This window comes from Lycorma delicatula, chromosome 9 (assembly GCF_047948215.1).
Source record: "Lycorma delicatula isolate Av1 chromosome 9, ASM4794821v1, whole genome shotgun sequence".
NCBI lineage: Eukaryota > Metazoa > Arthropoda > Insecta > Hemiptera > Fulgoridae > Lycorma > Lycorma delicatula.
The window spans coordinates 119,945,280-119,962,359 of record NC_134463.1 but is presented as its reverse complement, the minus strand read 5'-3'; the positions used below and the strand labels follow the sequence as shown (position 1 = coordinate 119,962,359).

The 17,080-nt window shown below is 33.0% G+C and overlaps 1 protein-coding gene across 10 annotated transcripts in view; it reads left to right on the top strand.

Moving 5' to 3' along the window:
• The window catches only part of LOC142330182 (uncharacterized), a 235,961-nt gene that overhangs the window by 103,279 nt on the left and 115,602 nt on the right, over window positions 1–17,080 (top strand). For all 10 annotated transcript variants that reach the window (XR_012757721.1, XR_012757720.1, XR_012757716.1 and 7 more), the window contains one exon: window positions 11,301–14,609. Coding sequence is in view for 4 of the 10 variants with exons in the window: in XM_075375294.1 (XP_075231409.1) it covers window positions 11,301–14,609 (3,309 nt within the window). In the remaining 6 variants the exon portion in view is untranslated. The remainder of the gene's footprint in view (window positions 1–11,300; window positions 14,610–17,080) is intronic.

The window sequence follows — 17,080 nt, the reverse complement described above, 5'->3', positions numbered from 1 at the left end:
TATATTTTTATACAAGATTTTTTTGTACGAGATCATTTGTAAATTCAAAGGGTTGAAGTTGTTGAGTACTGATACCTAGTGGCGTGATTTGTAAACCCTTCTTTTAGTGGAAAAGTGACATATTCAAGTTCTGCAGTTCATCAAATGGAACAAAAAACCGTTGTCAAACAAAATGCAAGGTATTTTTTGAAAGTATTACAAATCTAATTGACCTGAAATTTAATATTTCCCTGCTTATTTTTTAGATTTTTTCCCATTCTCATTTCACTTTTGGGTTAGGTCATGTTTAGAACTAAACATAGTTAATTGGCTTTGCCGTGCTGTCCATTTCTGCGGACTCTTACTGGCGAAGTTCTAAGAAACTTCTCTATAAATTCATGTTTTACATAATTAATAATTAGATTAAGAATGGAGCTAAACTTTTATGTTTAACCTAGAAAAATTCCCCAAATATCTTCCTAACTTTTTAAGTTTTTAAAGATTTTAAATGTACACTATAACAATCTTTTTTTTAGAATAATTCATTAGACATCTCATAAATAATACAGCAAACTTAAAAGTAATGGATTGTACTGATTAAAATCAATTTATTTTTAAATTTATTATTTTGGATTTATGATGTTTTGTAATAGAAAGCAGTACATTTGTTTGTTTACTTTACCTGTTTGAGTCTGTTATGATTGTGATGCATATAAAGCATCTGAATTGCAAAAGATGCCAGTCAGAATTGCTTTCTGTAAGATGAATAATCTGCTATACATAGCTAGTTCTTGTGGTGAACAGAATGAAGGGCCCAATAAAATATCTCTTTATGTTTTGGTTGTGCTGTTGTGCAACTCCATATTCTGTTAGAAAACGGTAAGAAGAAACCACTTCATTCCTTACTTTCCTTATTTAACATGGTATGGAGTGCTTGTTATTTTTGGGAATATGGATGCATGATTTTTTTTTTGAGAATAACTTGTGATGATTGATGTCAGGATGCCTATAATCATTATTATGGCACTTAGCATACATTACTAATTAATTTTTGTTGTACTTATTCCTTAAGAAAGTGCCAAATCAACAATATTTTTAAGAAAAACTTACTGTTAATGGATTCAAGTATATTGAGTAATATACTGTAGCAGTTGCTACAAGGAAAAATACTTCTGCTGTTCAAAATTATGTTGACAGCCTTAAATCGCTTTAAATAAGATGAATCTATCTCTAACTTTAACTTTTGTAACTTAACTCTATCTTTTGTATCAGTAATGAAATTAAAGATTTTCTCTTTCAAAATTTGTTGCACTAATTTCTCATACCTCATAGCATTATTAGTGTAAATATGGCACATTCAGGAATGGTTTTCAGCAACACTCATTCCTTTGATTATATTTTATAGAGGCAATTGTGAATCTGTTGTGTTGGTATGACAACTAGTCTATGTTCAATAGAAGTTTGTTGGCCATACTGTAATAGTCTTTGTACAGGTGGACCAAAAGTAACTTTATAGTTTTAAATTAATGTAACCTTTTAGACTTTTAATATAATAAATTTATTTATTTATATGATATTGTACATTTTGTGGAATTTCTTTTGATCTAGATATTAAATAATATCAACCAGCTTGCAGTATCTGGTTGTATTCCCTGGAATAATGGTATCTGAAAATTTTACACTAGAATACGGAATCCCACAGGGAATTGTTCTAAATGTTACTTTGTTTGCTATAGCCATACAACAAACTGCTTGAGAAATCCACATAACAGATTTCTCAAGCAATTCTTTAGATGATTTTTTAATTTACTTAGAATCTAAAACTTCAGCTACAGGCGAGAGGCTATTCCAAAATGCAAAAACCCATTTAGAATTGTGGTGTAAAACACCTGGATTCATGTTTTCTTCAGAGAAAATGAAACGCTTTTTATGCTTGTAGGAAGATGTTGACCCTAAACTAATTTTACACAGTGAATCAGTTGAATCATGCACACGAGTTAGATTTTTAGGAATGTCGTTTGACGACCAACTAACATCAGTAACACATTTAAAGAAGCTGAAGGTAAAATGTTTAAAAATGCTAGATATGCTGAGAGTTCTATATAATACTTGGGGAGCTGATCGAGTATGAATGTTTGCATGTTCTTTCGAGCTCTGGTCTGTTCCTGCTTAGACTATAGGTGCAGGCTTATTCGCCCACATGGGTTACTACTCTAAAGATGCTCAATGCAGTCCATCATTAATTTATCAGTCTTGCTACAGGTGCAAGACAGGATTTTGTTCAAGCCCTGTGGTAAGTCTTCTAGTGGACAGTGGTAAGACATCTCTTTGGAATAGGTGAAACCAAATGATATACTCCTATGTAGCTCGCATTAAAGCACATACTGATCCCGTAGGGGAAGACACATCCTCCAGGTGGTAGTTTCAATCACCACGCCACCCCTCCATACCTAGCCCTTATGGGCTTTACCGGAGGTTATCTTCAAAACCTCGTCAGAAGGCATCTCTCAGCATTGTTCTTGCCGCAGTCAGGATGCCACAGATGCGAATGCCACATGTGACATTCCCATCGGTGTACTACTATCATTAAGAACTCTCAAGAAAAGAACACAAAACACATCTAAACTAAGTCTCAAACAAGACTGAATAACAAAAATAAGGAACTGAAATACATTACCCATCTGAAAGGTTAAGAGTTGAGTTCAACATGCAATAACAAAAAAAAGAAAAACAAACCATGAATACAAAATAACAAAAATGTATCACAACAGAAACAGAAAGCGGAAAGCCCAAGCGACACCCTAGACTTCCTCAGCAATCTTTTCTTTTGCCAAGTAATTAAGAAATTCTCCACTGTGACCAATTCGGCCTGGTTTCACCAATTAACACAAACATCTAACACTGACCTGATAATATCGAGCCTACAAATAGTGCATGCACATCAACTCTACTTGGAGCATTGCAAACAACTGTCATCCAACTACTCATCCAACTGTCTGCATTGCAAACATTTTCCTGAGCCTACCAGGTTGAACCTTTGCAGCCTGTCCCTAAAATCACTGTGCCCAGAAAGATACTGTGTCATGTACTTGTTCAGGTTTACTCAAGAGGTGCCCTGCAAACTAACAACATCTGGAAAGAGACCATACGTTTAACGGTGGGATGAGGCCCTGTGCCTCATCCCATCTAGCCTGCCACAAAGCACAAACCCACCTAATTGGCAACATAAAACTGTTGCCTCTCTGACACAAGCAAATCTGTCTGTTTCAACCCCATAATCACCAAGATCGCTTCCTGTGAAATCTTGCAGTAGCCATCCGCTACCATTAACAATATTAGGCGGCATTGAGCGCTCCGCAATATATCGCAATAACTTTTGAATTGCTCTAATTGCCTGAATGGTCTCTATACCATCCACTACCACAACTAATCCTTTCCCAGTCTTTTTAATGTTCCTGATTTTAAGACCTGTCTGGTTATCCCGAAGGCAACCTGAAGTTCTTTCTTCAGCTGACTGCAGGATACTACGGTTGAGCCCTTTGTCCTATTAACAAATGCAAACTCAGGTTTCTTAGAGGGTTGGCTGGTTCCATGTCTGTCCCTGACCACCTCAGCATACCGACGCAGTTGCGCCGGGGCTGGTTTCTGAGCTACAGTTGTTTCTGTAGGCCATGAGGTAAGATTTTCAAAACCCTCAACGAGAGCTGTGAAAGCCACTCAGAAGAATTTGAGTCAAGGCAATAATCTCTTCTTAATAGCAGCACTAGTAGTACACTTGGGGTTTGCTAAATAGGAAGACAAGCTACCCAGTTCTGCTAAAACATCACTGGCCAAAGGAGCAGAGCTGCCAGGCCTGCCCCCAGAGTGCAAAAAGTCTTTAATAAGTGGATTCATACCCTACCGGGTGGTGGTCACCCCGTATCTACTTCTGAACTATCGTTGTCCGGACCAGTGTTCGAGGAGGTCGAAGGATAAAGCTCCAACCCCTCCTCCGGCTAGGCTTCTTACCTACCTCACTAACATCTGTCATGGTTGGAGATGCCCTGACCTAACAGTGTACGAACAAAATGCCCGCTGTATTCCTTCTATTTAGAAATATTGGGTACAAGCGTGACGACTACCCATAGCAAGCCACAGGGGGTAGCTGGAGAGCTGCCCCTGTGGCAAGACCATGGAGAGTACAGAAGGTACTCCACTTCTGTATTCTCCTGTCATTCTGTGCACCTCTTTGCCGCTACTGGATCAAATGTATGAAATCAAAGATCAACACACAGTCACAGATTACAGCCCCTGTTCTAAAAGAGTGTGAGCAGGACTAAGGGTAAAGGCCCCTTTGCTCGTAACAAGGACTTGTGACCAGGAGTCATTGCCACGATGAGGCGGGTGCTCGAACAAATCGTGCACCAAATCCTCTGAATCCCCGTGAAAATGGTATGAATCGTCTTAACAGTAAGGGCGCAAAACCGTTGTAACAGTCCTCAGACAGCAAGATTGTGAAACTGGGGAAGGTACACACTCGACCACCAGCTCAAAGATAGCACTAAAAATGATTTTTTACAACACAAACCTTGGTTCGTGAAAAGACCAGAGGTTTGTGTGAAAAGAGACCCATCATCAGCATAAGCCACAATGTAACACCTGCTGGGCACCCTCAACCACAGAAGAGATTTGAACACCACACACAGCAAAGGACTCAATATGCTGCCCTGGGCACAACCCTTGGACAGCATCTTGCCTACCCCATGGCTGCCCTTATGGAGCACATTCCGATCACTGAAGTAACTTTCCATGACCTGCAATTCACTCTCAATGCATTCTCTTCTTTGCAGTTAATAATGGCTGTGGACCATTGCAGATTATTAAACAACCCAGAAATATCCAGGAAGATTCTCAGGACATATTCCAATTTACTAATTGATAAATTAGTGAAATTTGTATCACGTGGAGTATGGTGTTCTCAGTGCCTTTTCCGGGGGCGAAACCCATACTGATTCTCCATCAATAATCTATGTGAGGTTAACCTCCCATTTATACGAGGGTACAGAACTGGTAGTAACATCAAGGGCCTATACGACAAAGTAAAGTGGGATCCTTGTTACCACCTTAAAAAAATAGATTTACAATTCGCTTCTTCCAACAAACTAGGAAGCATCTGCCAAACAACAATTTATTGAAAACGCATTTGATAATTCTCAAGCTCACTTCATCCAAGCGAACGAGGAGCTCTGCCATTATGTCATCAAAACCTGGGGCCTTGCCTCTACCTAAACTACAGATAGCTTGGTGCACCTTGGCCTCAGTAATCTCCAATGCACCCCCGTGGAGATGAGCAACCTCACGCTGCACCCACAGATGGTATGCGGTCTCTCCAGCTTTCTCATTATCAGACAGTAAAGCGTCAAGTAATCTGTGTAAAATTTCAATCATATCTGAAATTGCACTGTGCCAGTTTGAAAGAGCAGACAGAAGAACATCTTTCCTATGTTAGTGTCCCAAAACCCTATATATGACTCTCCAGAGATCCTTGTTCCCTTGCTCATGCACAAAGGAATGTCAGGAATCCCTCTTCGCCATATGAATCTTATGAAAATACTGAGACCTACAATCTCTATATTCAACTACAAGGATGGCCCACCACCCAGGATCACTTTCACGCTGAGACATTCTTCTTAAGCAACAAACAGCCTGTTTCAAAGCTGACAATTCCCTACACCAACATGGGGCAAGCCTCTCTCGACCTGAACTGTGGGGAAATTGAGCACTTGCAGCATCAATAAAAGCCACCGAAAAACTCTTTGGCAGGTCCTCCAAATCCAAAGAAGGACCCTGATCCAAAACATGAAGCCTGGCTGAAAGACAGTCAACAAATCTCCTCCACCTGTCGAATGAAGACACAATCTATTTCCCTTCTGCACACAACAGCAGACATGCTTTCAAAGCCACAATAGAATCTCTTCCAAATAGAGAAACCTGGCAGTTCACCAGACACAACATATGGATGTTGCAATAAAACAACATCCAATCCCCTACATGAAGCAATCTCACTGAGCTCAGTCTGAACTATATATCCATCCTGTGAGTTTAACTGCCCGAATTTAACCATTTAACGCTAATAAGTTCAAGTTCATACTGACAGCCTTGTAATTACAACCACAGTCTTTACTATTCACAGAGTGCTTAGAATCCTTCTGAAGCACAGAAGGATTCAATTGGCACACGTTGGATTCAAGTGGCACAAGTCGGACCCTCTGACTTCTTGGGACATTCATCTTGTTTATGTCCCTCATCCCCACAGTGAGAACAGACTGCTTATAAAACTTTGCCATATGTCCATACTGGCAGCACTTGAAACAACGTTGAACATCTAAATACTCCCAAATCATCCTACCTCTGATGTAGTATTCACCAATGAGCATGTAAATCGATATGAGGAGTGGCCAAGATCTACTACTCGGCTAGCCATCAGATCTCATCGTCTTTTCTTATATTTAAATGACAATTACCGCCAGAACCTTTTACTACTAAATGTTAGTACCTTCCTTGTGGCCTTCCCTCATGCATTATTACTTTAGTTTTGATCAATATCAAAAAAAGAACACAAATTCGGTTATCTTATGAGAAAAATATTTTAATATTGTAAATAGCGTGATCCTGATGCTATAGTTTATACAGATGGCCACTACACTTCTATTGGTTGTGATTTTGTGTAACATATACGAATGGCCTTCCAAGCATTGCCAGTGTTTTCTTCACAGAGCTGCACACTATTGACAAGGCCTTAAATATACTTAGCCCAACATTCTTACATACGAGTCTATTCAGATTTCATTAGTGCCTTGCAGGCGATTAGTGACATGTACTCCAGACACCCTTTTGTCTGTGATATACAGCCTATTATTTCCAAAATGACTCAGCATAACACAACTGTGAGCTTCTGCTGGATCCTTGTTTATATTATAATTTCAGGCAATCATGTTGTTTTGAACGATCTTGTCTGTTTTCTGAAGAGGGTTGTTCATGATGATTGACAAAGTGAATGGAATGCCTACCATCAATAACAAACTTCATCCAGTTAAGAACACTGTGTCATTGTGGAGCTCCTCATGTAGGAATAACTGACAAGAGGAGGTAATTATTTGAGGGCACACTAAACTTAATCATGGGCATCTCATGAATCAGATCAATATACCCGTCTGTGTTCACTGCAACCGTGAACAAATGATGCATTGCATCCTTCTGGATTGTGTCTGTTATGCAGTATTGGGTTGGAAGTTTAAACTAGAGGCTTACATCATCCAAAAATATCTTAGGCAAGAATGTATCTATGTCTAATGTCATATGATTTCTTAAGGCCATGCATCTAGATTCAAATATTGATTAAAACTATATGTTTTTTTCCCCTTTTGTCATATGGCAATTTTGTTGTTTTATGTTAAGAAAAATCTTTAAAAAAAACCCTATTAAAATTAATAGTGTTTTTATTTAGCATTTAGCATAGTTTATAGGTGTTTTACATCATTTTAATTTTTAATGTAAATTTTAATTTTTAATCATTTATTATATTAATTTTATGTATGCTGATAACAGCACGTCGTGTGTGCCCAGGAACAAAGTATTCCTTGAATTTCTTCATGCATATTGTTCTTAAGCTCAGCAAATGTTTGAGGCTTATGGGGAAATACTTGCCCCTTTAACTGTCCCTGTTCAAAAAAATCTGGTGCCATAATATCAGAGAGAATGTGGCGGCTAAGGAAAAGCAGAATCTCTGGTAATTGTTTTCTTTTTCAAAAACGTTTTCTTACTATTTGCATAGATTCTCTTGCTGAATCACCCTATCTTTCTGCCGCTGTATTCCAGAAGTATTCTCTGCAGGTGGGTTCATAAAATTTTGCAACTCCCATTGAATAAGATTTTCAATAGCCGAAATCTGATGTTTTGTCAATTTACAAAACCGTTTAGAATGAAATGTGTAGGAAATGCCTAAAAACCATTTAGGGGAAGTTTCATTCCCTATGATTAGTTCACAACTTCTTCAACCTTTTTTTCAATACAGGCAGATTAATTCAGTCATTCCTGATTGTTCTCTATTTTAATCGTTGTACTAGCTGGATCTTAAATGGAAACAGTATTAAATATATTCGTATGTGCCTCAAAGTGGTTGGAATGATGCCAAGCTATTTTAAATGTAATTCAGTTGTGAATTTTTGGATTACTTTTCCCATCCTTCAGTTTCAGCATCTGAAAAAAAATGTTAACAGCAATTAACCTGAGAAAAATTGTACAATTAATTGTAGATTCACTTTTGGCCCACCTGTTGTATGGTTACCCTTAATTTATACGTTACTGGCAGTTTGATTCCAGTTGCTTATGCAATATCTTATGATAAAAATCCATTGTATAATGGAATCATTTTATCCAAAAAAAATACAAAGAAGCACTACAAAGAATTTAACCAAACCAAGATTCAAGCTTAATCAAGCACTTTAGAAAAGATTATAGAAAACATAACTTTCTTATTATTGTAAACATGAGGAGGGTAAAAACAAAATTTTATGTGACAAAACTAATGTTCTTTTACAATATTTGTGTAAATTGAAGTATATTTTTTAATGTTATTATATTATGTTCAGCAATTTACAGATAGACAAAAGAACCATAAATCAAAATGAAAAACCATGATAATAAAAAAAAATTAAAAATTGAAGTAAGTGTAACATTTTTTTAGAAATAATATTGTGATAGGGAAGTCAAAACTGAACACAATGATTTAAAAAGAGATCCATTTTATGAGGCATGATTCAATAATTAAGGGTCAGTCGGTAACGAAGTTGAAAAAATACAAAATCTATTAATGGTTTCGAATACTTATATACTTGTGATTTTTTATAAAATCATCATTTTGTTCCAAAACTTTTGATGTCATGAAACAAGCTTCTTCAAACCCACTTGCATAATATTCTGCCACCTAGAATTGTAATGACTTCGCAGCAAAATTTTCAACTCTTCACTTTCCTTGAATCGAAATGCAAGCCAGTTTTTGAGGTGTAGAAAGAAATGGTAGTCACTGGGTATGAGATCAGGACAATAAGGGGGATGATCAAAACTCCCCCATCTGAATCTTTGAATTGTTTCTGTTGTGCATGCAGCCATGTGGATGTGCATTCTAAAGAACAATTCCTGATCTCAGTATTTCTTCTTCAGTTTTAAATTGCACAACACAGTTTCAATAGATTTATGATGTGATGGATCTTCCAGGTTCCATGAAATCAATCAAAATCACACCCTTTTGGTCCCAGAATGCTGTTTCCATGATTTTCCTTCAAAATGGGCTTGTTTGAATTTTTTCAGTTTAAGGGAACTGGAATAATGCCACAGCATAGATTATTGTTTTGTCTCAGCATTGACAGATGAAATCCATGTCTTATCACAAATTGCAAGGTGGGGAAAAAATTTGTCTCCCTTCTGTTTAAAGCAGTCAAGAAAAGCTTGAGCAAATGTCATCCTGTGATCTTTGTGAGCACGTGTCAACATTTTCAGCACCCATTGTGCATACAGTTTATGATAGCTAGAGTGTCAGTCACAATTCTCAACAGTGTAATCTTTGAGACGTCTGGAAATTTTAGAGAAAGATTGTTAATCATAAAATTACAATTTTTTTCTCTCTTGCATTCATACCTTTGACGAGATAGTAGTCGACACAAGGTGTACCACTTTTCTGTTTGATGTGAACATTTGAACAGTCTTCCTTAAACTCATGACACCATTGCCTCACTTTTCCTTCACTCATTGTAGCAGACCCTCATGTTTCAGCAGCATTATGTCCTTTTATATTTAGAAATCTAATTACTGATCGAACTTCACAAATGGCAGGATTTTTTAATACTGCACTAATTTTAACGGACTGTCTCACAAAGGCAAACAACAATGAACTGGCAACAGTGTGATGGTAACATGTCAACAGACCACTTAAAGCTACTGCGCATGCACAGACCAATCAGTGTTGCCATTTGTAATTTATAACTCATTAGCCCTTACTTTTGAACCCTGCCTTGTATAAAAAGAAGGAAGAATATATAATATTGTTTCCATCTTGTTCTTGTGAAATATCAATAAAAGAATATGACCATCTTGGTTTTGTAATAGTATTAAATTTTCATATAGCAACTCCAACCAAAACTAGAGACTGGACTATAAATAATTTTGCGTTGCTTGATTTTTCTTATGTAAAAGTATGTTGAATTATTAACGGAATGATATCTACTTTTTCGGTCTTGTTCTGCTGTTTCCACTTATATTTATGCTGTTAAGATATATGAGGTGTTCTTATATACCTCATTGGTCAGAGGTACTCCTCTGCACCAATACAGATTAATTTATATTTAATAGATCAACCCCAAGTACAGAATAATTTGTATAGAAATAGAATGACTTACCTTATTTCATTACGTAAGCAGAAGTGCTTTCAAAAACTTGATTCACATCATCAGCTTCATTATATTTATATATATATATATATATATATATAAATAAATATTTCAAAAAACATCATAAACTCGCAATCCATGATATCATAACAATTATTCACTTATAATTTATGTTAAAAATATTTTTAAACTAATTAAATTTTATTAACAAACTTTTAAATTAGATTTAACTTATACTTTAAAAGCTTTTACAAAAATTTCATCTTTTATTTAAATGAAAAATTATAATCAAAACAAGATGTAAAATATAAAAAATTATAATGATTAATTAATTAAAATTAATTAAGTTAAATTTAAAATGTAAATTTTTTTTATTACATATGTGAACATATGACGTCAATATATACAAATAAAATTAAAATTAAAACAAATATAAAAATTTTAATTAAAAAAATTAACTTTTAAAGTAAAAACAAAAACTTAAACAAAGTAAAATTATGTGCTAGCCATTTCACTGAATTTACTTTCAATAAGTTTTAAGTTGCGATAAGTTAAATTTAATTAAAAAATTTTTAATAAAATTTAATTAGTTAATAATATTTTTAACATAAAATTATAAGTGAGTAAGTTGTATGACATCATGGATTGTGAGTTTATGATGTTTTTTTAAATATATATATATATATAAATATAATGCAGCTGATGATGTGAATCAAGTACGCGAAAGTGCTTCTGGTTGTGTAAAGAAATAAGATAAGTCATCCTATTTCAATTATTTCGTACTTTAGGTTGATATATTAAATATAAATTAATCTATATATATATATATATATATTAATGATATGTTTATACTAGTTCATTGTGTAAAGAGGTAATTTATTTTGATTTGTTTTCCAGGAAATTGAAGGCAATGTGAGTGTTGAAGAAAACAATGTAACAGTACTTAATGGTAATTCATTAATAGAAAATAATGAGATTAAAACTAAAATAAATGGAAATATTAAAAAATCTGATATTAAATGTTTTCCAAGAATTAAAAGTAAACTACATAAGAATTCTTTAATTAGCGCTTGGAAATCATTTTATGGTAAAAATTATAACAGCGATGTAACTGTTATAACACACGATAACCACCAAATACCTGTTCACAGTGTGGTTTTACATGTTCGTTGTCAAAATATTTTAAATTCTATTAATGTTAATCATATGGATAATATAAATACACGGTATGTAATATTATGGGAAGATATTTTGTATGATGCGGCTAATATATTTTTAAAATATATTTATTGTGCAGAATTTAAAAATATTTTTTCTTATTCTAAAAGAATTATTACTGATGTTTTACATTTAATTGAACGGTATAATGTTAAAGACTTAGAAGACTTTTTTAAAACTATTAATTTAAAGGCCCATGTTAAGGATATGAATGATTTAGCGGTTGGTGATATTCATGATGATAGTAGTATAAATATTAATGATAATAGTAATAATAAAAATGTTAAAAGGGATCTGCTTAATCGTTCACATATTTTTTCTAATTCGTCTGTAGAATGTAAAGGAAAATTATTGAGAACAAACTGTACATTTAGTAGACATAATGATGATTCTAATTTTAATTTAAATAATATTTGTACAGATAATAATAAGGTAAAACCTCAGCATTCTGATTTACATAATGATGTAAAAAGGGAACTGAATTTTGAAAGAAAAGATGATGGTATAACATCGTATCCATCTTGTTCCTATGAAATTTCAAATGAAAATGGTCATATTTTTTCAAATATTGAATCGACTAAAAATAATTCAGGGAGTTACAGTTATAAAATTGAAACTGATTTCAATAATGAAATAAATGTTTTAAATAATGATGGTGGTCATGTCAAGGTTGAGAAAGAATGTGATAAAAATTTTGAATTAAAACTAAAATTGGAAAATATGAATGAAGATGATGTTTGTGATTCTGATTCAACAATGTTAGTACCATCTCCAGAAAATATTAGAATGTGCCAACGTTTTTGTATTATAAAATCATCAAAAGAATCTTTAATTGAAACAAAATATTATGATAGCGATGATGAAATGGCGTTTCATAAAATCACTAATTCACCGACTTTTAATAAAAATTACAATGATAATTTAAATGATATTGTTTCATTATCAGAAGATTACAATAAAATACCAGATGACAGTAAAAAATATAATGCTAATTCGTATTCAATAAATAATATAAATTCTCCTGTAATGCATTCATTGCCGATATCGTTAAATGATACTGTTACTAATAAAAAATCAGATACAGGTATAGAAGAATTTAATGTTTTTAAAGATAATAAATTAAAAATGAATAAACATCGTAATGGTGTTATTGTATATAATGAAAATAATCTCCATCTTCCATCAACTTCATCCACTTTTACAAACGTTGAAAATGTTCTGGATGATAATGATTTACATTATGAGAAGTATAATAATAGCAATTATAAGCGTGCAATAGAGTTTAGAAACAATAGTCTTGCTTTAACCCAGGGTTATTTTGATGATATAAATCGACCATCGTGCAGTAGAAACAGCATATTATCACCCTATATGTTTGACGATGATCTACTTGCAAATAGTAATAATAATAATGATATAAATGTAATTAATGAAAACAGTAATGATTTTAATGACCAGAACCTTAATTTATTTGGAAAAAGAAAAATGTTATTAAAATATTCTTCTAATAACAAAAGAAAACATTCATCGAATTTTGATAAATTATATGACGATAACAACTGTTTTGGATTTAAAAAAATTAAATCCTTGCGTAAACGTAAAAACAATTATGGCAGTATTAAAAATTTTTATAAAAGCCATAACATTTCAGTCTCTGATGATGAAAGCGATTGTTCTAAATTATCTCAAAAACGTGTTAATGATCTAAAAAATTCATCTTTCTCAAAAAGTAATACTGATACAAATTATAATAATAATTTATCTATTTCCGATCCAGATTATTTTAAAAATTCATTTGAAATTAACGATAATTTAAAAACAGAGAAAGTTATAATCGATCCGATATGGAATGGCTATGAAGATATACAAAATGATTTTGAAAGTTATAATAACAACACAGTGTTTACTGAAGTACAAAATAATGTTAGTAAAAATAGTAGCAACACTAATAATAACATTGACTTTAGTGTACTCGGTTCCTACAGTAATGAAAATAGTACGAATGAAAAAAAAACTGAACAATGTATTGATATTTCTGTATCTTCACCTGAAAGTATCATATGTTTAAGTCCTGTTGATAAAAAAACTCCTGAAGTTGTATTATCAGAAGATGATAAATCAGAAGATGATAAATCAGAAATCGTCATAATAAATTCATTTGTAAATAATAAAAAACCTAGAAGTAAAAGTTCATTATTGAATTCAGAGTTAGATGTCTTTAATGAAATATCGCTAACAGAGAGTCAAAGTAATTCAAAAGGTTACAGTGATATTTCAAGAATTAATTCAAATGTAAGTAATAATGATAGAGGAAATAATAATATGAAACCTTTAAATTTATCAAAGGATAAAATTGAAGAAAATAAATTGTCAGTCGAAAAATCAAAAAATATTACAGAGAAATTTGAAGATGCTTGGGAAGTTATTTTGCAAAGATGTAATGAAAAATTACGGCTCAGTAAAGAGTTAAATAATAATAAAAGTTTTAATGATAATCAACCGGGTCCTTCTACTTCCAGTAAATTTATCAGTAACAATTCTGGGCCATCTACTTCAAATGGATTTGTTGATAATAAATCTGAATTGTCTACAAGTAAATTAATCGATGATGAACCTCATCAGCTACCTGCTTCAAACAATGATGAATTTGATGATAATGAACCTATAGTATCCATTTTAAGCAATTTTCTTGATACTGAGCTTAAACCATCTTATTTTGGTAAGTTTATTAATGATGAAACCAGATTATCATCCGTTGAAGAAACAAAAGCTCCTGTTAAAGAACCAGCAGTATCTGTTTTTACTGAAAATGTCAATGATACTGATAAAAATAGTTTTGATGTAAATGTTTTGCCATCGAGAAACAATCTAAAACAGTCTTCATTATTGGAAAGTTCATCTCCATGTGCATTTGATCATGTGTGTATAATAACGCGAATGAATGAATCGCCACCTGATTATTACAAAATGAATGATAATGAATTGAAGGTATGTTTATTATTTTATGTAATTTATTTTTATTCTTTAATTTACCCATTTTAAATTTTTAAAAGTCAAATGTTCTGATTATGTATTGAGTTGTGTGATGCACTTAGTTTTTATGCTAAATTTTGATATCTTTGTACTCTGCCTGTTCGGAAAGTTCTTGATCTGACATACAAATTTGACAAACTGGCTGTGATATTTATTAGTGTGATCCTTTAGATAGTGTACTGTGAGGTTTCAGATGCGTGTGTTTAATTGCTTAATTGTGGCGATTGAGTTCACCATTTTTTAGAAAATACAAAAATGAATAAAATAGAAGTTCAGACTGTTTTGAAGTACTTTTTTTAAAAGGTTTAACCCCAACAGATATAAAAAAAGAGTTAGATTCAATTTAAAGGATTCTTCTTCTTAGTTTATAATGGTAAGTAAAGGGACTGTTGAATTCAAATGTGGTTGTACATCCATTCAAGATGATGAACACTCGGAACATTCAAAAATAACTACAACCGACCCAAAATTTTCACAAAAATCCACATTGCCTTATTAAATGATCACCAACTGAAGGTATGCGAACTTGATATTGAAAAAATCTTGGTCTGGTAGACCATATCCACTACACTTTATTCAATGTCTTGGATATGAAAAACCTTTCTGTTTGATTGGTGCTGAGTTTGTTAATAGTCAATCGAAAACGCATTTGACAAACTCCCTCTAAAGTTTCTTTGGTATTTTATAACAGTAGATGAAACATGGATTTTCTTTCACAAGACAAAGATCAAACAGCAATAAAAGAGTGGTTGGGAGCAGGTTAACATCCACCAAAGGATGCAAAAACAGTTCCATCAGCAGGCTAAATTTTTTTGGAATTCTGGTTCGTGTGGTGTTCATAGACTACTATGAAAAGGCAGGACCATTACCAGAGAGTATTATGCTTCACTACTGTACCAGTTGAAGGGTGCTGTCAAGCTAAACTTCCGTTTTGGCCAAAATGAAAGTGCTATTTCATTACGAAAATGTGCTGCTTGCTCACACCTCTTTGGTGTTGCTGCACAAATCCATGGTCAAGCTTCAAAGCACTTTCACATGCACACTATATTTACTGGATATGGCTCCCAGTGATTATTTATGCTTCCCAAACCTGAAGAAATGGTTCGCTGGACAAAGATTCATTTCAAATAATGCAGTCAAAGCTGAAACAATGTCTTATTTTACTTGGACATATTGTACACCAGGGGTATTAAGAAGTTGGAAAGCGTATAGAATTGCAAGATGACTTATTAAAAAAAAATTACTTAAAAATCTTGTGTTTACTTTGTCATGCTGAGAACTTTCTGATCAACCCTCAAGTGACCCTGATCTTATAACATCTGTCTTCTGTTTAATACCCTTGAATATATTATGAATTCAGATGGTGTTGGACTTAAAATAATCTTGTTCCCAATTTTTAAATCAATTCTGCATTTTTGGCTGACTGATGTATTACTATTTAAAATCTTCCTATGAAATACCACAAATTAAGGTGTTTTTATATGGTGAAGCAGCTATAATTTTGAATATAAGAGTATAACTACAATTAATAATTAATTATTTTAATTAATTAAAATAATAATCAATCTTTTTTATTTTGTTGAAAATATTTTAGAATTCGTATATAGATTCTTTAGCTATGATGTTAGATTATTAGTCTGTCCTTTAATCTAATTGTTGTGCTTCTTATTTTTATGTGGTTTTTTTGAATATTGGTTCTAGTTTTGAAACAGTTTAAACACTTCTTATTGTATTTTTTATATTGTCAGATTTTATACCAAAAAGGTTATTACAAGTGACAAATCCAAACTTTTAATGAAGAAAAAGCATCTAAATTGTTTACTGTGTCTATTTGTCTGGTTTATTATACACTGTGGGCTAAAAGTTAGTTTCCCCTACGTGCAGATTTAAAATCTGTAACCTTTAGCAAATGAGAAATGGTGGTTTTGTAGTTGGTAGTAATCAGCTGTTTTAATTAGTATAATTAATATTCAGTTCATTTTTTTATTGTAATGAGAATAATGGTATTGGAAACAAATAATGGTATTGGATTTTTAAAAAATAGCGGTTGCTTTGAGTGTGTTCCATTAACTGACTGGTTTCCTTATAATTAGTTGCACTTTTAGTATGTAAATGTCAACCAGAAAGGCTTCTGTTTGGCCAGAAATACATAGAACAATTGCTAATTATTCCAAAGGAATTGAAGTTTAATTGTTATTGATTAAGATTACTTAATGAATTTTATGAAGATGATTCTGATAGAAAAGTACAATTTTGCAAGGAATTTATTATTTGATGTGAAGCAGATCCTCAATTCTCTAACTCAAGGGTACAGCCTGATGGTTTGAATTGAATTGGCGTAATAAACCATAACAGTTGGCCAATGAAAATCCTCATATAATTATGGAGAAGAAACTTATTGTAGCCATAGTTCATGTTTGGTGTGG